We start from the raw sequence: 27,823 nt of genomic DNA, 5'->3' as shown, positions 1-27,823 counted from the left end.
CTCCTCTCAGTGGAACCCATCCTAAAGCTCTGAGGCATGTTGGGCTATAGTATGATGAAGGTGTGAATTGCAGGCAGACAACCCCCTTTAGCCAGGCAGCTTCAGAATCACAGGGTTCCAAGCTCCACCACTAGCCCAGAAGGCACGGAGCAAATGTCCAATGTGTGAGTATTCACCTGAGCTATCCAGGAATACTTCTGAGAAATGACCACTGAGGAGCGGACATGCCCTTCCTCTGCAGCAACATTAGGAATGCTCATGCATTGGGTACAGGATGTAGGAAGAACAGGGAGCCACGGAAAGTATCCCATAGACCCCTCCAGGCCACCTAAGGTTTCTGTGTGTGGGATGGGCTGCATTTTCTGTCAAGTGGCAGACTGTAAATATCTGTGGCTGTGTAGTCCCAACACCTCAATTCTGCTATAGGAGCACAGAGCAGCTTAGACTGTGAACTCATGAGTAGGCGTGGCTCTGTTCAAAATGGCATCTTCTACAAAATCTTGTAGGGCCAGATCCAGCTTGAGGACCACAATTTGCCGGCCATGCTTGTCAGCCCTTTCAATGTCAGATTAGGAGAACAAGGAAGATAGAAGCGTGTGACCACCTCAAGTCTATGTGACCAGTTAATATGTACAATTAATTTGTCACTACAAACAGATTTACTGAGCCAAAGCCCAAACCGGAGGCTTTCTATCAGAGAAAGCCTCATTCTACATTACAATACACAGGCACACCACAAGGCAGAGAGCAAGGTTCCCTCTACCTTGAGTCTACAAAGCATCCAGGGTAAAACAAAGGCCCTTAACACTACACCAAGCTCCTTCTACAGACACTACTGTCTCCCCTCAATTCCCTCGGCTTATTTCTCCTCTGAAGCTGAATATACTTTCTGAGGGCAATTGGTTCTGAGATTCCCCTCAACCCCCACCTCAGAGGAGGACAAAATCCCGAGAGACTTTTAAAATCACTGCTATCAAATGATACAGTCTTTTCATAGAACCAGTGCACACAACTATATACTCCCTATCACTTAAGACATCTGTAGTTTACTTACAATACTAAATACAATACAGATAGCACATGGCTGCTGTGCTGTATTGCTTAGGGAATAACAGAAAAGTCTACACTTGATCATTGCAAACATTTTTCCCCTTGGGCATTTCAATCTGTGGTTAGTTGAATCCATAGCTATGAGACCCACAGATACAGAGGCTCAGCACATTCTCTCTATGTATGGGTCTCTATGTGGGCAGCTTCTTTATTAGGGAGCAGCAAGGGGTCATTCCACCAACCTCTGATCTTCCCAGTTAGAAAGTTCTTTGAGTTCACAATCTGATCCATGTCTGAGCGGATGGTCCCTTCCAGGTCCTTTGTCAGAGCTCTGCACTCCTCCTTCAAGGCACTTAATCCTTCTGAAACTTGGTGCTGAACCAGATTGTAGGCTTCCTCCAGGAGCTGAAATGTAGAACGGTGCATCATCTCAGACTGAAGGAGTTACGGAAGGGAAGGAGGCCAGCCCTCATACAACTCCGTTTAGATTAGCTCTTATGCCAGTGAGATCGAGCAGGTTCAAAGCCCACATTTTTCTACCTAGGAAGGAATTATTTTAAAACGGTACCGAATACCCCTCCTCTCTGACCCCCCCAAAAAGGAAAGAGATGAGAACACTCATTTTTGACACACAGTTGCAAAGCAACATTGTAACTTACTCCAAACCAGGCTCTCTTTCTGTCATTCTTCTTCCCCTTCAGTTTAGGCAGCAGGTCAGTCTGGAGGGTCGGCAGGAGCTCCTCCATCACCAGTTTACTCAGGATCTGCAGAGTAAAGGAGAATATGGCTGGACATCAGCGGATGATGGCCAGCATCCCTGTCCTGGGCTACACAGTCTCTGAAGTAAGCAGAGGTGAGGAGGAGGAAGGAGAGACCTTGATGCTGATGAGCAGAGGTGAGGGGGATGAGGAAGGAGAGACCTTGATGCTGATGCCTGAGAAGGAACTCATGGCTGTTCCATATTAAATCTTTGCTCACAATCTTAGGGATAAATAAATCTTCTTCAACCTTCACGGGCCACAGACATGTCTGTTGGCATTCTCTACGGCTGCTGTCTCAATGGGAAAAACAATTCCCGCAAATTCAAGACCCCTCGTGTTTAGAACCAGAGTGGGGCTTTCGGTGGCAGACACGGCATCCTTAAACAGGAGCAGCAGGTTTGAACAGGATAACTTGAGCTGGTCTGTGGTCCCAGAACCACCATTCTTTCTCAAGCCTCTGCATGTTGCATTCTCCTCACTCCTAGTATTCCCGACTATGCCTTTCATCCTTGGTGGACAGCTAAACCTCCTCTGAAGACACCTAGCCTAACAGGAGTCCTGTAAAGAAGGAAAAGAAGGTTCCAAAGGACCAAGGAGATGTGGCAAGGATAGGAAAGAAAGATGACAAAACGAACAAGGCACAGAAAGTGAAGGGATTGTTGATGTTGGAAGGGAAGGAGGGAGGGAGAGAGAGAAGGAAGGAGAGGGGAGGAGAGAGAGAGAGAGAGAGAGAGAGAGAGAGAGAGAATATGACTATCTACTTTGAAATATTATTCTTAAAACTAATTTTATAAAAATGCAAAAGTTTGCTGGATGAGGTTGTGCTTGCCTATTATCCCAGTACTTAAGAGTTTGAATCAGGGGTGGAGCCTCCCTGAGTCAGTGTGGGCAATGGCGAGATCCTGTCTCAAAAACAAAACACAACTAAGACAAAGGCGCAGAAGTGTTTTATGTGTTTTTAAGCTTGCGTTGTTAAGCAACGAAACATTTCCTTGTTTCATTGTGTTTTAAAGGGGAGGGGCATACATTGTGAATAAACATCTCCCAGGCTGGCCTATTGCCTTTTATACTTCAGGAGGACTATCTATCTCTCAGCTCCCAGGAGAAGGGTTTCCTTCCAGAGACACACAGCCACCTGGGCAAACGCCTATGGCATTGTTTTTAGAAAGCTAAAATTATGTTTTATGTTCCCTTCTCTCACTCTGTTTTCTATATTTAACGTCATTCGACCCAGAGACCTGTTAGAACCTGACCCCGCGAAGCTGGCTCCTGGCATGCTGACTTCCCAGCCATGCGGTGAAGACAGAGACCCTTAAGAGAGCAAGAGGACCCTTTTCTCAGCAATAGGTCATCAGGTGGATAACTCTGCCATTGCCCTGCTGCTTCCTGGTGAGAATGTCTTCAACAGCACACCAACTGCAAAGTGCCGACCTTTACGCGAAAATGCTCCCTGCTGCTGGAATGAAGACAGCGTTGAGTTTTACAGAAGCTTTCTCCTACAGCAGCTATGCACTGAGGATGGGAGATAGAAGATTGCTAGTTACCCATGTCCTGGCTAGAATGTCCTGACTGTCTGTGAAAAGCACCAAGTACAAAATCTGGACCCTGCTAGGCAAATAATAGTGAGATAAATTAGCACCAAATACTATGAAACAACACAACACCTGTGGGCTAAGCAGAATTTAGGGGACATAGAAACTTTCAGAGTGCTCTGTGGGAATGTTCCCAAATCTATCCTAAAACTTTGTGCTGATCAATGCTCCTGTTCCCTTTCATCTGAGCAGTACTCCACACGTCCACCACAACGCCCCCCACCCTTCCTTCTCTGCTCTCTGCCCTGACATGGGCCACTCTCACTCACTCAACCTGGAGTCTTCTCAGGACCACAGCTCAGCAGCAACAGCAGGCTGCAGACTGAGGGCGCTGTTGAGAATGGCAGCGGGCAGCAGAGCAGGCCATCACTAGAGACATTTGGTCTGTGAAGCCGAAATAATATTTATCCAAAACAGCTGACCACCTCCTCCTCATAAAAGTTCAGATTACGCTTTGGGCAGTAAGGACTTTCTCACTGAGCTCACTGCTCAGACACAAGCCCTTGGAAACCTTCACAAGCTCACTGGCCTTGGCCTTTCTCTGGGGTTCCGTGGCAGGGTGCGATGCTCTAGCTGGACTGAACAGGAATGCTCTGAGGCTGGAAATGACAAGCAGGCTGGTCCCCTGGTCCCCTTCCCCTGGTCCCCTGGGCTCCTGGGAAGGGAGCTGTGAGGCTCAGTACAGCCTGAAGGGCTCCCATCTGCTGCCCTGTGGATCTACCTCAAGTGATTACGGTAACAGAGGCAAGACTTTCACAGGTCTTGAAAAGTCACTGAGGGACTTGTGTTTCCTTTCTGAGTCACTCTCTGTGGACCATTAAGAGATGATCTTATAAGATCACCATTTCCTGGGGATCTTATGAGAAGCTTGGCGTATGCAAACATATTGGAAATCAGTAAGTTCAGCCGTTGGATAAAGTGAATAATTAATGATCCCCAGGTCACATCCTGCCCAGGTGAGTGAGTTCTTGTTTGGAACCTATGCCCAAGACTTACCAAGTATGGCGTGAGGAGAGAGAGAGCGAAGAGGGATGGAGACGAAAGCAAAACACAATGGGGAATGCTGTCATGGATGAAAAGGCTTGAAGCCAAGGACCGCAGTTCTCTGCATTTGTCCCTCAGCAGAGATTGGATGGGTTTTGAGCATGAGTGTGAATCGATGTGAGAAGACCCAAATGTTATACACAAAGGCCAAAGAAAACCAACATTCCATCTGGGTGGGCTTACAGTTCGCCTCTGCTCTTTCCCACATGATGTTCCAAGAAATTTGCTTCTATTTTACAGTTCAGGGACTTGAGAATAAAATATGTCTGGGAAAAAAAGAAAGAGGGGGAAGAGAGGCTACAAGGGGGCTTGGGGGGAGAGGCCTGAGGCTGACAGAGCCTGGGGTACCATGCCATCTCACACCAACACCACCTTCCTCATTAACTAACTTCAGCTCCCTCCCATCCTGACACTGCTTTGTCTCTCTCCATCCACTCTGGTGTTACCTGCCCTGGTCCAGGCTAGCTCTCCATAAGCAAGAGAGAAGCCTGTGGCCTTTTGAGGGAAAGTAACTAATCAAATACATAAATATATTTGAACTGCTGGGAAGTGGAGATGAACATTTTATCACACACATAAGAAACCAAATATGCGGGTTGGGGATTTAGCTCAGTGGTAGAGCGCTTGCCTAGCAAGCACAAGGCCCTGGGTTCAGTCCCCAGCTCAGAAAAAAAAAAAAAAGAAAAAGAAACCAAATATGCTATCAGTTTGATCAAAATGAACAAAGCAAGCAGGGTATGGTGTTGTATGCCTTATTAACGACTAAGGAAACTAAGGGAGGTAGGACAAGAGCTTGAGGCTAGCCTGAGCTACACGCCCAGACCCTGGTCCCCAAAACAACAGAACTCAAATCAACGGAGCACGCCCGCTAAGGTCCCACCGAGAACACCCACTGAGGTCCCACCGCTATGCCCCAAGGGCACACACTGTGCTTCCTCTCAGACTGGGAGTTGTAAGAAGGTATAAGGCTGAGGAAGAATGCCCCTCCCAAAGGCAGACCCCCATGTCTGACTGGACCCTTGGCCCCAGGTCCCTTGGTTACTGAAGCACTGAAGTTGAGTGTATCCATTTAAAGGGCTGCATTCAAGATGTTTTGAATGAAGACAAGTCTAGAAGGAATAGACAAGCCCTCAAACGTGGGAACTTTTCTGGTCTTAGAACCAAGCAGCATGAATGGTTCTCACCCACCTGGCTAATTTAAAGGCAAATAAACACACCCTTTATCTGCAGCTACTTGACGTTTTTGGCAGATTGTTTTTTCTCACGAGTTCATCTGATAGTGCTCGTAGCTCATATTGACAAGGAGGAAATGCATTGATGCTTTTACCAAGCACACAAATATTTTTCACCTTAACAGCCTGTCAGGAAAGTTATTCCGAGACACTGCTCTGCCTGGACCTCTGCCTAAAATAACCATCACCATGAAGGCCTGCCATACTTGTGTGAGTCATCACTACTAAGAGAGCGATATAAAAAGAGTCATTCAGCTCTTTTGCACTTTATGTAGCACTTAGCACGTGTTAGCCTAAAGGACACACACACACACACACACACACACACACACACACACACACACACACACAGAAACACTCCACCCCAGAAAAGATCTACTAAATTTTTTGTTTTCAGCATAAAGAAATGTGAACTAATATACAATTAAGACTTTAAGTGAGAGGTTGGGGATTTAGCTCAGTGGTAGAGCACTTGCCTAGCAAGCACAAGGCCCTGGGTTCGGTCCCCAGCTCCGAAAAAAGAAAAAAAAAAGACTTTAAGTGAGGGACTGGAGCGATGGCTCAGTGGTTAAGAGCACTGGCTGTTCTTCAAGAGGATCATAGTTCAATTCCCAGCACCCACAGGGCAGCACACAATTGTCAGTAACTCCAGGTCCAGGGATCCAACACTCTCACACAGACACACATGCAGGCAAAACACCAATACATACAAAAGTAAATTTAAAAAAATAAAGATTTTAAGCGAAGGAAAATATGAAGCAAGTGGCTTAGGCAGAAGATGAAAAAAGTTACTGAGTGCAGAAGTCACTTAGCTGCTCTGTGCCTCCCAGTTCCCTCATACAAACTGCCCCTCCCCGTCTGTAAGACAGCCAAGACACACTTAAGATTTGAACATTACAAAGTACCACACAAGAACATTTTAATACAGGTCTCTGTGCTAAATATCTGCTAAGTATTAACTGTGCTGTCTATTTGCTGGGCCAGGCGGAATCAAATGCTTCCGTTTCTTACGCTTTTGGGTTTTTTTTGGTGCTTAAAAGTATTGTAAATATTTCAACTTCTCAACGTTTTAAATGGATACACTTCTGCAAAATATGGGACACTAAGAACTGTTTGAAATTCTGAAGTGTTCTTGGGTCGGGACTACATGTGTGGATGTGTTAAAACAAACATACTCAACATGGACGCCTTTGGCTCATACTCCAGAACACCAAAGCCACGTTCATCATTGTGAGCAAACTTCTGCTTTTTCAGAGTTAGCAACTTAACAGGAGCATTGTGGGCTGCCCTACCGAAGAAGGCCAGGTCTGGTGGTCTTCATGGGTACCCCACTGCTCACTGACTGATGCTTTTAGACGGCTCAGGGAAACGCCTCGGAAACCCCGGCTTCTATTCGTGCAACTTCCTGTGGACTGTTCGTTGAATGGTCCTGACCACCACCACACAGGTAGAGAGGAACCATAACTCCGAGCCCCACAGTACCTGGACTTCATCTCCAGTAATCACTTCCCAGGCGCCGTAGTGACCCTTCTCCTGCCGGAAGAACTGCACAGCTTCCAAAAAGGCTTGGGCTTCGAATGTGGTCTGCTTCATGTAATCTAAGAGAAAGGAAAGGCGCATTTAATGAAAACAGATGTTATTTTGCATCCTTCTGTGGTTCAAGTATGACGGGCCAAGAAGTAACATTCTCTGCTACGAGGCATGGAAAGTACGAGAACACAGGACACTCATCAGGCAGTCCAGCAGGAGTTCATTTGGAAGTGTCCACCATACTGCTTACTCTCCCTACAAGCTGACAATTCCTTCACTTACTAAGCCAAGTGGTGAGGACCACCCGACCTCCCCTCCTCTCTCCCAGCCTCACCTCAAATGCTGTCCCTGGGCATCCGGTGACTTCATACCACCAGTAAGAAGCCTCTCATATAAGGCATCTGAAGTGAGGCATCTGAGCCCAAACTGAAGTCCGGTTTCCTTGTGAGCTGATGTCAGCCCTTTCGGTCTACATAGTCTGCAAATGTATGCATATGAAAACGGCACTAACTGGCACACAGCAAGATGCCACTGACTTACACACATCACCCATTTCACTGAGAACTGACAGAAATCACCTCACGGCCTGAGGTCACACCGAGAGTGAGTGGAGGGTCCCACTGAGATCTAACTGGGTAGGCCGCTGACTCCACATCCTGTCTTGATGAGTTTGTCCCCGCATCTGAGAAATAATACCATACCAGAGAGGAATGCCTGTCCCATGGTGGGATTTAAGGTATGGAGAAGTAAACTGGGTCTGAATAACCTGCTTGGAATTCCGAAAGTCACACTGTGTGTCTTCCTGCCAGGTAGTGGTGGCTCACATCTTAATCCCAGCACATAGGAGGTAGAAGCAGGCAGATCTCTCTAAGTTCTGAGACAGCCAGGGCTGTTAGACAGAGATACCCTGTTTCAAATATTGTACTCCCCCCAAAAACCCAAAAACCAAAACCAAACAAAACCAAAAACACAAAACCCCCAGAACATTATCTGTCTGCCTTCCCAACACATAAAACTAGCTTGTGGCCTTCTTTAGCTTCCGGTTTGCTGAGGGACTCCCTCTACGGCGCTGCCTACTGACCACCTAGTACAGGCTGACCTAGAACTCACAATCCTGTCCCAGCCTCATGAGTGTTAGCATTACAGGCGTGAGACATCACTCCTGCTAAAACTAGCTCTGGGAGGAGGAAATGGTAACAGAATTATAGAGGTTTTGATGTGGAAAATGAACCCAAAAACTAATCTTGGACCAGCAAGATGGTTTAGAGAGCGATAGCTCTCAACCCTCCTAACACCATGACCCTTTTGTACAGTTCCTCATGTTGTGCTGACCCCCCAACCATAAAGTCTTTTTTTTTTAGAGTCTTTTTTTAAAAGATTTATTTATTTTTATGAGTACACTGTAGCTGTCTTCATGTACACCAGAAGAGGGCATCAGATCCCATTACAGATGGCTGTGAGCCACCATGTGGTTGCTGGGATTTGAACTCAGGACCTCTGGGAAGAGCAATCAGTGCTCTTAACCGCTGAGCCATCTCTCCAGCCCATAAAGTCATTTTTGTTGCTACTTTATAACTGTGTTTTGGCCACTGTTATGAACTACAAGGTAATTATTTTTGGAGACAGAGCTTTGCAGAAGGGGCCTCAAGCTACAGTTGAGAACCACTGGCTTAGAGATGTTCAAGCTTGATGATCTAACTTCAGTCCCTGGAACTTGCACAGTTGAAGGAAAGAACCGAATCCTGCAAGCTGTCTTCTCACCTATGTCATGGCCCATACACATTCACACATATACACGCAATCCATCAATCAATAAATGTAATTAAAATTAAAAAAAAATCTAACCAGGCACTTCTGCAGTGAAACTCAGTGTGGTAGAGAGTGCACTTAGCATGCATTGGTCCTAAATTCGGTAAGTTTCATGCCCAGTACACACACACACACACACACACACACACACACACACACCCCTAATCCAATGGCAGAGAAATCCATTCCTAGAAAGGGGACGTGAAGAGGAGTAAACGGCAGGTCTCCACTACAATGTGGAGCACAGCTCTCTTGCCAGAAACAATAATCTACATAATTTATAATCTGCGTGTGTGGGTGCTATGAGGATGAAGGCAGCAGGTTCACTGCAGGGAGAGGTAACGTCTTTGCTCTAGGCCAGCAGAATTACTCAGGCAAGGTTAAGAGACTCAGTCTGCCTTGGCAGGTGACAGTCAGGTCGCAGATTACAGGTTGATTACCTCCCTTGAGGCTAACTAGATTATAAAGCACCCAGACACTTAAAAGAGAAAACACAGCGTAAGCCTCGGCATCTGCAGGCGCTAAACATTCTACACGGTGAGGATACCACGAAGCAAGCCTAGGGTGGCACCTTCAAAAATTACAGAAGAACCGACCTCTCAACAACAGCAACTCAGACTCAAAATGGAAAACTGGAAAAATGGCCCGTCCCACAGATCGCGTTTTCAAATTGAAGTATCTTCTTTCTTGTTATTTTTCTTGGCTTGGCACCCCACTTGGCGTTTAACCTCAGAAGATTAGAAAATGAAAATTAAGGTTGTCCTCAAAAAACTTGCTCTCCCCACAGTGGGACTGTGATCCGGGGCTCAGCATACTGGGAAGGACTGGACAGAGCGAGATGGAGACTATAATTAGCACGTGGAGACTCCAGATGACTCATGGGCTCTTAGTTTTAACAGCTGTTTTCGTTTCCAATCTACGGAAACAGAGATGGGAGAAAAATGTGATTCTGTATGTGGATGCGGTGGGTATGGCCAGGGCTGCCAGCCAAGGAGCGAAGGTTTCAGTTCCCTGGTGGTTGCCAGCAACATAGTTTCTCTTCTTCCCCAGCCGACCTCAGGAGCTGGAAGAAAGCGTTTATATGATTCTTTCCACTCCTGCCCACTGACTTCTATGTCTATGTTAAAACAAACTGACATGTATACGGATAAGTGTTTGCTAAAGATACTGTGTGTGTGTGTGTGGGGGGGTGGAGTGTGGAAGAAAATAGGATTTGGAGACAATGATATTAGCTTAACAAAAGTCGATGAAGGGGTGTCAGGAAGTGAGCACTGGTTTGGTGCGGGGATGAAGAACCCCACTTCAGGCAGAGAAGAAAGGAATAAAGAACCAGGTGGCCACAGAAGAAGCCCCAGTCAGTCAGCAATGGAATCTGGAGACGACAGAGAGCTCTTACCATTAGGACCAATGAAATCTTAAATTCCCCTCTCAGAGAGTGGGAGACAGATCTATGGTGCCAGTTTGTTGTTAGATATTTCAGCTTATGAGCTAATTAAACAAATTGATTCACGAAAAAAACAAAACAAAACAACTTGGAGAAGAAATGTGTCACAGGGTAAGGGTCTGTTCTGATGATGGTGAGCAAAACTCAAAAGGCAGTCACCAGCCCGGGAAACAGAGAATGAAGTCCGCCAAAGAGCACAGCTGTGCTGTGAGAGGTAACCGGACCGCCAGACCTCCGTTTCTCCCAGGTTGTTTTCGAGGCAGAGCTGAACTCAGTACTTGAGGGGAAGCAGATTACCAGCATCCTGTTGGGAGTTCTCAAGGGAGCACGCTGCAGCTTCACAACTGCCCTTTCTCCTGCCAATAATCAAACTGAGGGTTTGAGTCAGTGGCCTCCAGGGCCTTCCTGTTCTTCCCCTCTTCAGGAAGACTTACGGCAGGTAGCAAGCAGGCCAGAACTCCCTTTTCCCACATGTCCTAACTTACAGACTCTACAAGGGGCCAGATGTACCAGGAAGCAACTGGGGCATTTGTTAAAGCCAGTGAAGAAACTGGGGGTGGGGTGGGGGAGTTAATGTCTCAACTGAAGGTCACACAGCTGGCCAGAGTCAGAGCCAAGGGGCGTGTCCTGGGTGGCCTTGGCATTCATGCTTACTTAAATCATAGACTATGAGGATCAGGAGTGATCTTAATGGTCACTGACCGTGAGTCCTTGTTCAGTGTTGAGAACCCTCAGAGCACCAGAGCAATGCTCTCTTGGCCTTGGCTCAAATAGTTCTAGAGACAGAAAGCTCAGAATTTAGTGAAATGGTTCTTTCCACTCCTGAACTGCCTAATTATTTTAAAATTTAAATGTTTACCTTTTTTCAAGCCACTACGTTTTCACGCTCATGCGCACTCGCACACATAAACCCGCACGCCCGCACACGCACACCATCTACTTTCTCTCAGAGTAAATTAGTTGTCATTACTCCTCTTCTATATGGTTGGGCTAAATCCCAGTTGTCCACAGAGAGGACTACCTTTCCTTCAACTTTCTTCAAACAATCAATTTACCCTTGGATCTTCCTACCTTTACCTTCTTTTCTCCTCAGCGATGCCCTCTAATGTACCACGCTCTTTCTTCACTACAAACCCCGAGATATTATTCTCTGCCCCTTTTCTGGTTTCTTCTTTAATGTGGCCACAGCATCCGGGTGACTCATGCCTTTCTTGAAATCCAATAAAGCCCATAAACTTCTTTTCATAAGAGACGCTTGCCAACCTAAGCGTCTCTTAACTTGCACGTCTACTTTTGATACTAGGACAGCTTATCTGTATTAAGTGACAAGGCTCTGTGATCAGCCCCACCTGAGAAACCATTGAAACCTGTAATTCTGCCCCATACCCTCTTTGACCCAAGAACCAGAAAAATTGCTAAATTTGCCTGCTTCGTTTCTATCCAATTCGCTGGTAAAACGTTCATGAAGTCCAGGGCCCAGCAAACTCTGGGAAACCTTAAGCATTTTAGCAGGAGTGTGGGAGACACATTGTAGCTATTCATTCAACACTATCCCCAGGGCCAGGAAATGTCTAGGAATGCTCTGTTCTCCTCCGTTCGTCTCTCCCTAGGTCCTCATCCGTGCAGCTGCGTGGAAAACTCGTATTTGAGAGAGATGATTAAGGATTTTGCAAGGAGAGCTTTGCTTCCCTAGCCTCTCGGGGACAGTTATTCAGGGGGCCAGCCAGAGAGACGTCATCTTTTGTTATTTTCCACTTGCACAGGTTTATAACATGCCTGAGCTAACCGAAACCCCAAAGCTCCCCGGCCTGTGGAGTCAATGTATGCTGTGACTCTGGCCACTGTGCCAAATCTAGGTTTGGAAGCCGCCTTGTAATTCTGTTTTATGGATAACCCATACCAAGCCCTGTCAGCTGATCTGCTGAGCGATTTGGGCAAGTTATATAACAGCCTTACTCCCCGGGTTTCTGTGGTTCCTTACCACAGACTCTCCTAAAACCTTCCCCAGTTCCAGTTCACAGCTCCCTCCTGGGCAAGCCACCGGGAGGATGTTTGTCCTAGTGATTAATCTAGAACAAGGAAGAGAAGACGTGCAGGTGAAGATGACCAAGATCTGACTTAGAAACCATCTCATAAAATCTCCATATTGCAAAAGACTAGGAACAGAGCTTCAGGGGTAGGTTATGGTCAAGCAAGACCCATTTACCTCCAGATTCCTTTCCAACACTTTATAGTTTAGTGTTTCAAAACTACTTTATAAAACGTAACCAACTATTACAGGGGCCATCCCAAAGCTGTTGCCTGTATGTGGGATGCTCTTCTAGCTGGGCTGCCTTGTCTGGCCTCAGTGGGAGAGGAAGCCTCATAGAGACTTGAAGTGCCAGGGGTGGGGGTGGGGAATACCCAAGGGGGGCCCACCCACTTAGAGGAGAAGGGATGAGGGAAGGACTATGGAAGGGGGTGACCGGGAGAGGGGCAGTGAGCAGGATGTAAAATGAATAAGTAAAAAAAGTTAAATTTAATTTAAAAATATTATATTCAAAACATATTTGTTTTATTTTCAAGGGGTGTTTTCATTGCAAAGTTTAGACTTATGGAATTTGGGACTTTGATCACATAGCAAGCATTACTGAGCCTAAACTCTTCATTTCAGAACTGTCCAGTCAAAGTCTAAACAGACTGTGAACTTATATTAGTGAAATTAAAGCCAAATAAATGTAAATTTACCCACTAGAATTAATAATGGCTGGTGTCCACACTAATAAAACAGCAGTGAGTGTATTTTGCTTTAAAAGCTATGTATGACCAGCCTAAGTAAATATCCATTACTACATTATAGGGGCTAACCTCAGGTATTGAGAAGAAACTGCTACATTACCAGATATCCCTGAAGCACATCTTAGAAAACCAATGGACTAAAATACCTATCACGCCCTTTATTTGTTTGCTAGTTAGCGGACACGGACCTATCAGGTGTAGAAAGTGAGCATGCCAGGAATGTATGTACCCCGTTCAGAAGTCCAGTGTCGGTTGCTCTAGGTGAGAACACAAAAAACCAACAACTTCCTCAGAAGAGAGAGACTACTTCTAAAAATGTGTGTGTGGAGGCGGGGGGGGGGGAGTCTAGTGAGGAAAAAACTGTTTTGTAAAAAAGTTTTAACCACACGGAAGAAAACCACATAGCCATGGGCAGAGCCTCGTGACTTGTCAATAAAAACTAGAAGACTGTCAACAGAGAGAAGGAAATGGCAGTCTCTAGAAGAAGTGGAGGCAGAGACTGGCCTCATTTCCTTCAGATAAACATATTAGATTGGCCGATTAGAAGGCTGGTGAAACATCCTGTGTCTAGATTTTAGCAAGGCACTTACCAACGGCTTGCATGACTTTGATAGGCACACTGATGAAGTTCAGGTTGGCTGGTAATGCAAATAGACCCAGAAAAACCCATTAAAATAAATGATGGGTGCTTGTTAAAGAGCCGAGGCTATTGACAGCCTCGAAGGAAATCTGTAGAGGACCTTACCGCATTGCCAGTTCCCTGGAAAACATATACATCAATCTTCACAATACATCAAATACCAAATCTTATTTACCTATTAACATACCACAAACTGCAGTAATGCCTGAGGTACTGAAGACAAAATGGAGGAAGTTTTTAACTCCCAGGTCTCCTCAGTCTACCAGGTTACAGAATCTGAATCTAAAAGGTAATATAATATGGATAAATGAATTTAGAACTTACTCCGAAAACACGACCACAAAATTATTGTGGCACGTGCCTTACGTATTGTAGGCCCGAAACAGAAGACTAAGTGAAATTCTAATCTTTAACTTCTTTTATATTTGTGCTATGTTGTCGATATGTGCCCATTTGAACATTCTACGAGAAGATGGACTCTTATCCTACGGTGCTCAGTGTTCTGCCTCGGAAGGTAAGTATGTTGTAAAGCACTGAGCTGGAAGACTGCCCCTAAGCCAGGGTTTCTCTGTGAGATCAGTGTGAGTCAGAGGTCTAACATGTCATGCACAAAACAAGTGAGACCGGGCTTCAGACGTGCGGGTAACAGCAGTCAGAGGTGGATTCTGAGATTTGCTCCTCCCCAAAGCTTATCATTCTGTGATCTCTCTTGCAGAGCAATCAAATCGGTTGCAAATGTTTTTAAAGGAAGAGAAAAAGGGCAGAGTATTTCTAAACTGGACTAAATCAATGCAAAAAATCTCACAGTCTTGGAGAGAGAGATCCAGAGGGAAGGGATTCTTGTGAATGTGAGGATTTGCAGTAAGAAGAGCTTCGGCTTTGCTCCGTGTAGACTCGGGTTCTAGAGTCAACATCCAGTCATGGTTTAGTTACTTTGTAGAGGACTCACTCAGAATCCCTTTAGAAAATCCTCTCGGCACCACTGTCTACCCAGCGTGGCAGTCACTATTTTATAGCTAGAATGAGTGCGTCAGGCAGGCCTCTCCCGTATCCAGTAAGCTTTAAGAAGACAAGGGCTGCTGTTTATATTAATCATGCCTTCCCCAAGCCCTAGTGCATAGGGCTTACCAAATGATCAAAGAACTGGAAATGAGGGAAGAGAGGGATTAAAATGGTTGAGAGAGTATTAGATTAAATCTCATACGATTCCTTCTAATCTGAAATTTCAGTTATGGACAAAACCCAAGAGATGCGAATTATTAGATTGCCTTAATGAGTCCCTCCCTTCCTGTTTTAAAGAGCTACAGAAGAGATACAGCTCTCTCCCAGGGCCCCCAGAGGTTAATAAGCATCAACCTACCCTAGATGACTTACTCAATAGATTGCCAAGCCTTCCGGTCCCACAGGCCTGACTTGGTGGACCTGAGATGGGGCCAAGAGTTTACATATCTACTACGCTTCTAGGTGATGCTAATGCCACAGGCTCAGGACATACTTAGAGAAGCATTCTGCTGCAGCACTGGGGCTGTGATTCTCACATATCAGAAGCACCAACAGTTAATAATTCCCAGTTGCAGTTCAACATGTCTGGGATTGGAGCCAGGGTGATCTGTTCCAGTGGATTATAGACACATATGGGGTCAGGGGATGCACAGAAGAATCAGACATAGAAAAGTGTGATGGTTGAGTATTTAGGGTCTTGATGACCCCGTTCCCCATCAGCAGGTTAAGAACTGTCCTTTTTGTCAGATGCTCTAATGTAATGAAAACTTGTAGTTACCAAACCAATATTTAAAAAACGGTACAGGGACTGGCTCCCAGAGCAGGGAGTAAGCCCTGGATGAGACAGAGCTTGTCTGAGATTGCAGGGCCCAGGCAGGAGTGAGCCCAACACAGACAATCCTACATCGGGCCACATGGCCCAGACATGGAGCAAGCCCAAGATGATCACCAGCTGAAGCCACGAGACCTGGGCTAGTCTGAAATGACCCCTAAGCCATACTGTACAGGTAGCACATGGTACTCTTGAGACGACTCCAGACACCTAGAGCAAGTAAGTGGTAGAGAAATGAAAGAGAAACAGAAGGATTCTGGCACCATGAGGAGAGGCAGAATTGGAGACCTGGGCATCGTGAGGGTCAGTGTGACGTGAGCACCAGTGATGTCACATGGGAACCATGGTGAGGTTCTGACCTGTGCTGTCACTGAGGGCCATGTCTATGTCCAAGGCCCTGCAGCAGCAGGGGTCTGTTGCCACCAAAGGCCAGGTGGACATCCTCGGCCTGGGCTGCTGCTTGGGGACATGTTGATGTCTGAGTGCTGTGCAGAATTGACTCACCTCTTACCTGGGAATCATGGGAAAATCATGGGAAGGCTGACTATGGTGGTGTGAGAGCAAAAGAGCTGACCCTGCCCCTAGCCAGCTGCAATACTCGGGAGAGTGGGCCCTACACATCACCCAGGAAGCACAGTTCAGCTGCCCTGGTTGAGGAGTTGTAGGTGAGCTGACCAGGAGGGCATGAACACGGAGGGCTCTGCCTCTTGTCCGCTGTGCAGTGTCGTGGACAAGGGAGAAGTCCCCTCCCTTCCTTTTTGCCTCGCCCATCATCCTTACGCCTCGTCTGCTGCAGCATTCTGGAGAGCCCTGTACCTCGCCTGGGCAAGCTAGCCAGAGAGCATGAGAGCAAGAGAGCTGCCCTAGCCACTTACTAGCTACAGCATTAGATGGGCCAGCCAGGGCAAGGCAGCAGAGCTCATCTCTGTGGTGTGTGGGTACAGGAAAGGCGGTGGGCTAGCCAGCTTAGATACCTCTCGGGCCCAGATTCAGGTCTTTGAATTGACTCACCCCAGCATCTAACCCACCTATGATCTGCTAGAGTGCATGAAGGAGCTGGTCCTACAGATCCCAAACTACAGGATCTCCATGACACAAGGCAACAACAGGATATCTGAGTGGAGTCCCAGAGAGGATCCAGTATTGATAGAGTAGCAGAATCCAAGGGCCCTGAGCCAGACCAATGACTCATTGCTATGGACATTTGCAAGCAAAGAAGTGTGGACAAAAGGGTATTCTGTGGGACGCTTGCACAGCAAGATTTGTTTTTCTCTTTTTTGGGGGGGGGATCGCAAGGGTAGGGATTGGATATTAGGGGAGGGGGAGTTGAGTGGGATTGGGGTGCATGATGTGAAATTCATAAGAACCAATAACAATTAAAAAAAATGGTACAAGAATGATTATATCTGAGAGTATATGGAAAAAATGGGTAACTACTTGGGAACGGTCAAAAGACACCATTCTAAACCCATGAACACCCCTCCCCATTCTTTTCAGAAGCAGTCACTGACTGGGTGTAAATCCTCAGAACCCTGGTTAATTTCATTTTCCTTGTGTGTGTGTGCAGTGGATATGTGGCCACTATCGACAGCCTTCTCTGGGCTAAATAACCTCAGTTTCCTTTGCTTTACCTTTTTCTTTCAAAGCCTTTAAAAGTAAAAATGACCCGGGTCCAGCCTCATCCAAAAGCGTGGATGTTACCATTAGCATCTTCCTCTGTGGTCTGAAGGTGAGATCAATGGCTACGGGTCCTCCATCACACTATGGGACTTGATTATCTGGACAGAGTAAGCCAAGGGGGTCATGGCAGAGGCAGAGGGTCACGTGGGACAAAGATGGCTGTGTGAGCAGGTTCGTGTGCCAAGGCCGCGAGTCCAAAACTAGCACTCAAGGCTATAAGGACTCCTCCCGGAGATACCGAGGAAACACTTTCAAAGAAGCGATGCCTCCCTCCGAACGTCAGCACTCCATTGCTCTTTGAGGGGTGAGTGCCTACTGTCAAATGTTTTTCAGGCTGATATGGCAATGCACACACTCGGGTTGCCTCTCAGCCCAACCACAGAAACTGAGTCATGGGCCTCCCTGGGACATGGCGGAAAGTGGTGTGACTAACACCCTGCAGGCAAACCTTCCCCACTTAACCTGGACAAGTTAATGCCTACCTCTGCTTTTAAATAAATAAGGAAACGCTCTTCTGCTTTCAGATGGGCCCGTATTCTTCTTAGACCCTTCTCTGGTTCCTGGAAACGATTGCTTACAAACTAGTGAAATGTGTCACGAAAGCACAGGTGCCAGAGAGGTTCCTCCTGACCGGTTCTCTGGACAGCCTTCCCTGTGTGACCCCAGAACACCATAGTGTCACCCTCATCTGTGAAAACACACTTTTCACAAGCAGAAGCTGGCAGGATGGTGACTGGGCCAGGTCAACTTCAGAGAACAAATAGCCGGCATGAACTGGCACAACCTCATCAAATCCGGGCCTCACACAGCCACAGCATCCAGTGCAGGTTTGACGATGCTCTCTGGCCGGGTTCCAAGCACCCGTCATTACCGATGATTAATGGCAGCATCTACCTCGAACTTATCAGACTTTACAGTTTACAACCTCTCATTTGATTCCCATAGCAATCTCAGGAGGCAGGCAAGCCAGATGTAATCATTCTAGGTTAAAAAAAAAATGGGAAAAGAAAAATTTTTTTATCATGGCCCAGGGTCATAGCAATAAATAACTCATTCTATCAGGACATCAAGTGAGACTAAAAATAATAATCAGACAACAAAGTTCTAGTCTGATGTAAGGCTCAGCTGCAAAATGGACCTAACCTTACTTGAAACTTCTATGGTCTTGCTTATCTCAAACAATAGATTTATTTTACTTTTCCTCGTTTATAACTTCCTCTCAAAGACCTAAAAAACTCAATCGAGGCACACTCGGCTTTCTCCTTAAGAAAAAGAGATGTGAGGCTCCAAGAGCCTGGAAACCTATCACCAGCCCTGACTGGGAAAGAATTTCATGGTGCCCTCCTTAGGACTGGAGGGACAGAAAACTATTTAGGGCTCAAGTTCTTAGGGATGGGGTCATTTTACAACAATGGGAACCCCAGCAATCAGAAACCAATAACAGCAGTGTCTGCATTCCTGACCCATGACGAGGAGCGCTTCTGCCAACAGAGAAGTGTTTAATTTCTGGGTTAGCTGATCCCACACAGTACACCAATTTTCATAATTGCTTTAAGCCAAAAGACACTTGGCGAGCATTTTACTGCTGGGGTTTTTGAGGGCCTGGGACTCCGTATCCACGTGTGTTGTCACAAAGCAGTCGCTTAATGCAGCCTTACACTCGGGCTCAACTCTACGATTTGGAAAAAAAACCTTAAGCACTTTGTTATTTTCAAGAAAGGCCAAAGATGTTTTCTTGAATAACTAGCTTACAGAGAGAGAATTACTGACTGGAACGGGATGACTAAAGTAACAGCTGAGCTAGGAAGGCCATGGAAGAGTTTTCTAGAACCGTTTTAATTGCAAAAAATTATAAAATTACATACCCATCTTGATTTAGCAGGGTAAAACGAACAGTGACTGGAAGAAAATCAGATACGAAAAGAGTTCTGGGGAATTTTGTATTTCTGACTTAACGGTTATAAAATGTATTAACTATCCTTTGAAAGATGCATGCTGATTTTAAAAAAATTAAAATATGCTAGGCACCCACAGGAGGCTGAGGACAGAAGACTGCTGACAAGAGGCTGGTGAGTTCTAGGTCATTATGGGATCCCATCTCAGTGAAATCACAGTGAGGATGATCATGATGATGATGGTGGTGGTGGTGGTGGTGGTGATGATGATACGTATGTACACTCATACATACATTTACATATTTGCATGACTGTGAGCTATTTTTACATCTCCAGAGTCAAAGTAGCCCATGGTGCTTTGCCCCTTAGGATCTAAGAGAGCTCCTATGAACACTACCAGTTGCTAGCTCCCAGCCTGGTGTTCCAGGGTCCTCACAGGCAGGGGGTGTGCCCAGGAGTGAGGAAGCAATTAGTATTAGTAAGTGGGATGCCATACAGGAGAGCCAGCTTTCTCACCCTGGGAGACAGGCAGAACTTGAGGCCAGCTATCCCGTCAGCCCTCCCAGCAGTTACCTAAAAAGGTCTTTCTTGTCTCGTCTCCTTAGAGATACTGACAGTGGCGTTCACCCAGAAGGTCCCACTGCCTCCTACCGGGGCTGGGCTCTTCCTGAACAGAGGGCAAACATAATCATCATGTAGCGAGCACTTCTGGGCTTCTGACGAATGGCCGTCACAGTGCGATTAGCATCAGCTTCTCCATCAAAGCTGAGCGAGGTGAGAGAACGCAGGTCCATGCACCAGAAGGTAATGACGTCATCAGCGATAAGACCAGATGTGCTGTCCCAGCCTTACTGTTGCATCTTTAGAGTAACCTTCATCTGCAGAGCAGTTGTGAAGGCCACTTCTACTGTCCGGCTTGAGGTATGTGATTTGCTTCAGTGGGTCTAATTTCAAAGAGGCTGACTAAGCCTCTTCTAGGATAGTTAGTCATATCGTTAGTTAGTGTGTCAAGGACCAGCCTTGGGGATTCTGAGGGAAGGTGTTTTGGGGAGCGGTGAAACAAACAACTTGAAGTCCAATCGTGGGTCAAAGCTGGCAAAAAGCTCCAGAAACCTTTCCAGCCTGCTTCCTCTCTATTCTGCTTTCTCTGGAGAGCTCTAGGCAGCTCCCCCCCCCCCTCCAGACAGCTTTCTCTTGCTAGTCTCTGCTTGAGACAGTTCTTCCAAACTGTCCTCTCTTGCTATTCTAAAAAGTTCTCTGGACATCTCATCTCCTGCAGATCATAAGCCTAGTCTTTAATTCTACATACCAATCTAGTCCTTTACTCCAGGTTTCCTTTTGATTATCCTAAGAATCAGTGTCCAGTGACCCCAGCCCCTTAGTTCTTAGGAAACAGCAAGCACACATTTTCTTTTACCATTGCAAAAGAATTCAGAGATCTGCCTGCCTCTGTTAAGCAGTCGATACCACACCTGGGCCTGGACTTGCTGTGTCTCAGGCTAACCTTCAGCTCAGGACTCTGCCTGCCTTTAGTTTTTTGTTTTTTGTCTCCCCTCCACACACACACACACACACTCCGGAGCTGAGGACCAAACCCAGGGCTAGGCAAGCACTCGACCACTGAGCTAAATCCCCAACCCCTGCCTGCATTTATATCTGCTTGTCTTTGTATCTTTCTGTCAAGCTGGCTTGTTAATACTGCCTTTGTTCCTTTAGATTTGAGAAACCACGCATATAATTCATATTACACCCTTATTTTTTTTTGTATCATTGAGAAATTATATACTTTCGAACTCAAGTTTTTAGAGTTCTTTTTTTCCTACAGCCTTAAGGTTGCCCTGAAGGACCCAGGGTTTACCATTTTGCTGAGGCATTAGCCATGTCTTTGCTTCCGGACTCCTGCTGTCTCTGATCATCATGGAGTCATTAATGTTAACAGAGTGGGGGACATTCCTTGTAGGAAGAATGTAAAATATGTACATTATTATACAAACAAGCCTTATGCCCACAGCAGCCAACACCACAAGGAGGCCCATGCCTGCTGGCCCTGTCCCAGGGGCAGGAACCATGTCATTCTGTGCCTACCAGGGCCATGCTGTACTGGCATTAGTGATTTCCATGACAGTATTTGTATTGTAGGACAGAAAGTTCTAGAGTCAAGGCCAAGTCTCACTTTTCTCTTTTTGCCTTCTTGCACCCTACAAACTCATCTGTCTATGGGCTAAAGGAAGTCACCAGCGTAGCCATTAGAATGCATTAAATGGCCAAAGTGCCTTCCTCGATGCTTTCACTGCACAGTGGGCATGATCTCTGCCCTCTGGTTTCCCCTGCCCTTCCCTGGACAACAGCTCATGTTATTTCTTTCTCTGAGCTCATCGAATGGGCAATCTAATTAACCAAGCTCATAAAACAGCAAAAATAGTGCAGTTTGCCACTTTATGCTCTATGACGAGGTTATAGGAAACTGACACATGGAGCATTAAATAGTTTTTTTAGTCACACGGGCTTGGGTGCTTAAATGCCATCCCCGCCTGATGGAAGTTGTTTAACATCTATCCAAAACACCGAAATTTATAAAACCATCCAGTTCTCCAGAAAAAAACTATCATCTATATTTGCAGGTAACCAAGACTATTAAACTGTAAGGCTACCTCAGTCAGAATTTTCTCATTAATAAAACGCTGTCCAGCCAAATGTATTATAAGCAATTTGTCCAGATGAAGAGTTATCAACTCGAATACAAGGCAACGCTAACTAACAAAGGCATGACAATAATTCTTAGAACTTCCTGCCTGGGTCTATGCTAAAGCACTCTGTGTGTCTGTGTGTGTGCGTCTGTCATGTGTGTCTGTGTGTGTCTGTCTGTTGTGTGTTCGCATTTGAATGCTGCTGATTTTGTGCTTCAGTGACCCCATTTACTTTAAAACAAAGAGCAAATCTGCCCTATGGGAAGCTGATTGTGCTCAGCCGTTCTTCGTTCTTTAAAGTGACAGGTGGCATCTTAGACCAATTGCTTCTTCTCCTTTGTCCTTCACTCCCCATGCAGCTTTCTTCACCTCTCATACTTTGATGTGCATGCACGTGCACACACGTGTACACACATCCACACACACATGCATGTACAGACATTCACATACATGCATGCCCATGCATACATATATACACACATACATGTATACACACGTACATGTACACAGACATACACATACAAAGATATATATATTCATGCCCACATACACATATGTATACACACACGCGGGTACACATACATACACACATTCACACACACATGCATATCCACGTACACACACATGTACACACACATGCACACTCACACATACATGCACGCACGTACACATACATACACACATATACACATATAGACATATACACGCACACACACGTGTACACAGACATACACGTGCATTCCTCCAGGCTGCAGAAAATAATAAATACTTTGTTCTAAAGACTTTCTGTAGGGAATAACAGGGGAAATGGGAAAACAAAAAGATTCTAGCCTTCCATCATTCAATAGATTATTGAAAGTACACATTCCATTTTAAATTTAATAGCTGTAGCTACATCAAAAAATAGAACAGGTAAAGGTTCATTTTAATAACATATTAAACTTACAAATATCTAAAGTATATAGCCAGTAAGTAATGTATAGCAATCAATTTAGACTGATTATGTAACCAGTAAATAATGTATAACGATCTATGTAGACTGATTTAATTTTGTGTCGGAGCTGTTTTGCTAGCACGTATGAGTACCATGTGTATGCCTGGTGCCTGTTGAGGTCAGAAGAGGGCATCAGATCCTCTAAACTGGAGTAAGGATGCCTCTGAGCCATTGTCTGAATGGCCGCTGTAAGAGCGGCCAGTGCGCTTAACCTCTGAGCCATTTCTCCAGCCCCACCATGTTGAGTCTTGATTGACTTGAAGAGAGAGCCTGGGACATTAATAAAGTGCACTTCTCCATGTCTCTTGAGGATACTTCCCCACAGGGTTAACTAAGGGGGAAGACCTGCCCTAAATGCAAGCAGCACTCATCCCACAGACCTGGGTCCTATGTGGAACAAAAGAACAGAAAAGGACCGAGAGGGCGTACCCTGGTCTGCTCTCTCCTGGCTTCCTCAGTGTTATGATGTAAGCTGCCTTGGCCCAACCTCCTTGCCACGATGAACCAAAATCATGAAGAAAACAAACCCTTCCTTACTTCTTTCATGAGCATTTCATCAGAGACAGAATTATGGCTAACTGTGTAGGTCCTATTGAAGAAACATCTCCCAGCCTCTTTTAGTGCTAAGCCCCTGGGATCTGATGTAACTTTCACTCGTACAGACTACCTCAGTCTAGACATTTCAGGTGATTGGTAGCCTTGTGTGGCTAATGTCTGCCCATGGATCAGTGGAACTCAGGGGTTAAGAGTAGGTGTTTATCCCAGTGGGGACAAAGAACACATGACCACTGTACACCTGGTGAGGCTTAAACAACATCTATTTAAAAATGGATCTTGAGTGAGTGTGGTGATGTATGCCTTTACTCCCAGGTAAGTAAGTAGTTCTCTGTGAGTTCGAGGCCAGCCTGGTCTACTAAGTGAGTTCCAGGACAGAGAGGGCTGTAACACAGAGATACTTTTCTTTGACATCTGACCCCCTCCCCCCAAAACAGGGAAAATTTGTCTATTCTATACCAATAAAGGAGGCTCTGATTCAGCATTGTACACAGAGCACAGCTCACCTCATAAATAAATAAATAAATAAATAAATAAATAAATAAATAAGTAAATAAATAAATAAATAAATAAATAAATAAATAAATAAAATGAAGCCATCCCAGGGGACCTCCACTCTCCTTCCAACTTCATCAGACTCCTGAACCATACCGGGAGACCTCCATTCTCCCCCGCATGTCACCCAACCTTCATCAAACCTGAGAGCCTGAACCATACAGACAGGAGAGTATGTTGTCCTCTGAGGCTCCAACCAGCAGCTGACACCCACAGCCAAACAGTGGATGGAGCTTGGGGATTCTTATGGAAGAATAGGAGGAAGGATTGCAGGTCCCGAAGGGGATAGAAACTCCACAGAAGACCAACAGAGTCAACTAACCTGGACGCTTGGGGCTCTCAGAGCCTGAACCACCAACCAAAGAACATACACAAGCTGGACCTAGGCCGCCCGCACATATGTAGCAGATGTGCAGCTTGGTCTTCATGTGGGTCCCGAACAACTGAAGAGGGGGCTATCCCAAAAGCTGTTGTCTGTCCATGGGGTATGTTCTAGCTGGGCTGCCTTGTCTGGTCTCAGTGGAAAAGGAAACAGAGATTTAAAGTGACAGGGTGTGGGGGGATACCTAAGGGGAGCCCAACCTGCTCATAGGAGAAGGGGACTGGGATAGGGGAATGATTGTGGGAGGGGGTGCCTGGGAGAGGGGATGGAGGAAGGACTGTGAGACAGGGTGACTGGGAGGGGGCAGTGAGTGGGATGTAAAGTGGGTAAGTTTAAAAAAATTAAAAAAAGAAAATGACTTGTAAAAAGTATATATGTAAATTAAGTTTGGCTCAAGTTTAAGACCCTCATAGTTATCTCTTACAGTCGCTGCTGATGGGAGAGACGCGCAGAGAGAGGTCAGTGCGGCTTTAACTTTGAGGGCTCTCCACCAGTGCTGAATCATAATAGTCCTGGTCTGTATTACATTCTGTCTAAGCTCCACCCATACAGGTGTGCCTGACACTATAACAGGGCTGTTGCCCCCTCCTCACTCTCTTGGTCCTCTCGCTCTCTTGCTCTTACCCTCTTCCCCTCTTCCCACCCCCCCCTTTCTCTCCCCATGCTCGTGGGTGGCCTCTCTCCTCCTCTACTCTTCTATTTCTCTACTTCTTTCTCTTTCTCTGCCCTACTACTCTCTCCACTCCCCTCCCCATGCCCTGAATAAACTCTATTCTATACTATACTGTTGTGTGGTCGTGTGGCTGGTTCCTCAGGGGAAGGGATGTCTCAGCATAGGCCTGCTGAGGCACCCCTTTGTCCCAGACCTCCATATAGCATATCCCCCCCCCTTTATCTTTTTTTTTCCGGGGCTGGGGACCGAACCCAGGACCTTGCGCTTCCTAGGTAAGCGCTCTACCACTGAGCCAAATCCCCAACCCCACCTCTTTATCTTTTTATAAACGCAACAATCGGTGTGGTAGAAAATTGCTAACTACCAACACACAGGAGATGAAATCAATTTCCAAGCAGGACACAAATCTTACAACAGTCTGCTTTATAGCAATGACTTGTTTGCTCAATCCCTACCCTCTACCAAAAAGAAAAACAGCCAACGAGTTTGATAAATGGAGGTCCCTCTGGTACCTATTGTCAGTAATGGCTAAGACTTTGAGTTACACGATATAATTACATCCCATGGAACTGTAGAAAGAATTGCTCCACTGATCAGATTCCTCTTATGATAAAACAGAAAGCTAAAAACAAAACAGAACAAAACACCCTCCATCCCTGCTAGATGGGTCAAAGGTTTGACTAGATGAGACTATGTAATTTGCTTCATGTGTGAGTGTGTTTTTATAGGAGTGTGTAAGCTAGTAAATGCCTCTTGTGTATTCATAGTTCTTGACAGTATTTTTGTGATTAAAAAAGACACAGTGGAATTACAGAACTAGAATGGGCTCTTAATGTCTCCTCAATTACCCTACAACACAGCAGTGTTTACTTATTAAATGACTATGATAGCATATAAATTATTCTGGGCTTGTTATCATTACTGGTAATGGTAAAAACTGCTGTGTATTAAGTAGTGTGGGTTTACAGATCAAACCTAATCCAATAGAAGCCGTTCGGAAGGCCTCGCTTCACCCCTCCTTCCACATTTCCCGTGCTAGCGCATGGGGGCTCTCATTACAAAACAGTTCTCCTTACTGTCCCCTGCACCGTTTAGGTTTAGGCTCCACATGGGGACAGTCTTTTTTTTTTTTTTTTTTTTTTTTTTTCCGGAGCTGGGGACCGAACCCAGGGCCTTGCGCTTCCTAGGCAAGCGCTCTACCGCTGAGCTACATCCCCAGCCCCTCATGGGGACAGTCTTGAACGCAGATGGAAGTGTCCACGTCTGCCCAGGACCCTTCTCTCAAACCGAATGCATGAGTTAGATACTCTTTGACTAGGTCCCCTGAGGCTCACGCAGTCGAGTTTAGGCCCCACTATGAAGAAGTCAGAGGGGGAAGCCAGTCTGACTACAGTATTGGACTGAAGCCTGGGGAGACGATTAAGATTACAGACAGTGGTTAAGAGCACTGACTGTTCGTCCAGTGGACCCTGGTGCATCCCTCAGTACCTACAGGTTGGCTCACAACAGTCTATACCTCCAGTTCCAGGGGATCTGACACCCCCTTCTGGCCTCTGTAGGCACCAGGCACGTACATGATGCCCAGTTACATCTGCAGGCAAAACTCATATGCATAAAATAAAATAAAAATTAGTAACGAAGCCTCTCTATATCTCCACATTTCTTTCAAATTCTTAGAGAAGTTTGCATATTTAATGCAATTTACTCTACATTTCACCCGGCCATCACTCCTCCACACCCAGCATGCCTGGACTCCCTCATTCTATTGTTTTTCAGTGTTTATTACATTTAATACACAGTGTTTATTACGTTTATCTAAGTTAATCATTTGTATTTCTATTTCTGGTTAATTTTCGTTTCTGTCATCGGCCCATAACTAGGCTTGGCATATACCACACTCAATAAATGTCTGTTAAATGAACGTTGGTCTGCTCCATACCGCGTCTGAATTTCTAATTAACATCAAATTAATAGGAAACTTTCCGTCTAAGCCCATATTTCTAGATGACTAGTGAGTGTATTAGCAAGTGCATTTAATGCCTAAATTAAAAACAAACATCACTATAGTCAAGAGAGCAACCAGGAATAGCAATGTGTGTGGAAAATCAACCCACAGATGTTCACCACTGGGTCCCCAGCATCCTGGGCAAACACAAAGCAACGGCTTAATGTGTGTCTGGTAAAAGAACGCACAGTCACTTGCTCTACAGTGCACGTAGTTGTGGAACAGCAAGGCACGTTGGACAAGTATAGGTTGAATTGTGGCAAGTGGGAGTGTTCAAGGCAAAGGGAGGGATGTATGGCTCATGAGGCACACAGAGGCAAACCACACATCCCCATGCTGACCAAAGAGCACTCCCTGCTTTAGATACCCAAGCGATGGAGCTTTCAACCTCGCCTGGAGTAGACATTTTGGGTGATGTTAGGTCCAGATGCAGAGACCTCCAACAGAGTTCCATGGGGTGGGGTCCTGAGCTTAGAAACTACCCTCCTGTGATCTCAGTGGGGTGTGTATGGGGACACGCCATGAGGAAGGGACGGGAGGCAGAGCCTGGCATTCGGTAGGCACTCTATGGCCGCAAGCACTTTCCTTCGCCTCTTTCAGATCACAGGTGTACATCACATCTGAACATGATGTCCACACAGATGAGAGACTCCAGTGTGACAATGGAGCAACATAAGGAACAG

The 27,823-nt window shown here is 45.8% G+C and overlaps 1 protein-coding gene across 2 annotated transcripts in view; it reads right to left on the bottom strand.

The window, feature by feature from the left end:
• Niban1 (niban apoptosis regulator 1) overlaps positions 1 to 27,823 on the bottom strand; it is a 153,510-nt gene that overhangs the window by 24,896 nt on the left and 100,791 nt on the right. The window contains exons 1-4 of one of the 2 annotated variants that reach the window (XM_039091055.2): positions 9,615 to 9,814; positions 7,162 to 7,277; positions 1,710 to 1,814; positions 1,293 to 1,455 (exon numbers count right to left, since the gene is read on the bottom strand). In XM_039091055.2, coding sequence (XP_038946983.1) covers positions 1,293 to 1,455; positions 1,710 to 1,814; positions 7,162 to 7,272 — 379 coding nt within the window. In that variant the 5' untranslated portion in view covers positions 7,273 to 7,277; positions 9,615 to 9,814. 2 annotated transcript variants of the gene reach the window in all.

The sequence above is a fragment of the Rattus norvegicus genome, chromosome 13 (genome assembly GCF_036323735.1).
Source record: "Rattus norvegicus strain BN/NHsdMcwi chromosome 13, GRCr8, whole genome shotgun sequence".
Lineage (NCBI taxonomy): Eukaryota > Metazoa > Chordata > Mammalia > Rodentia > Muridae > Rattus > Rattus norvegicus.
This window is presented reverse-complemented; position numbering and strand designations above follow the sequence as displayed.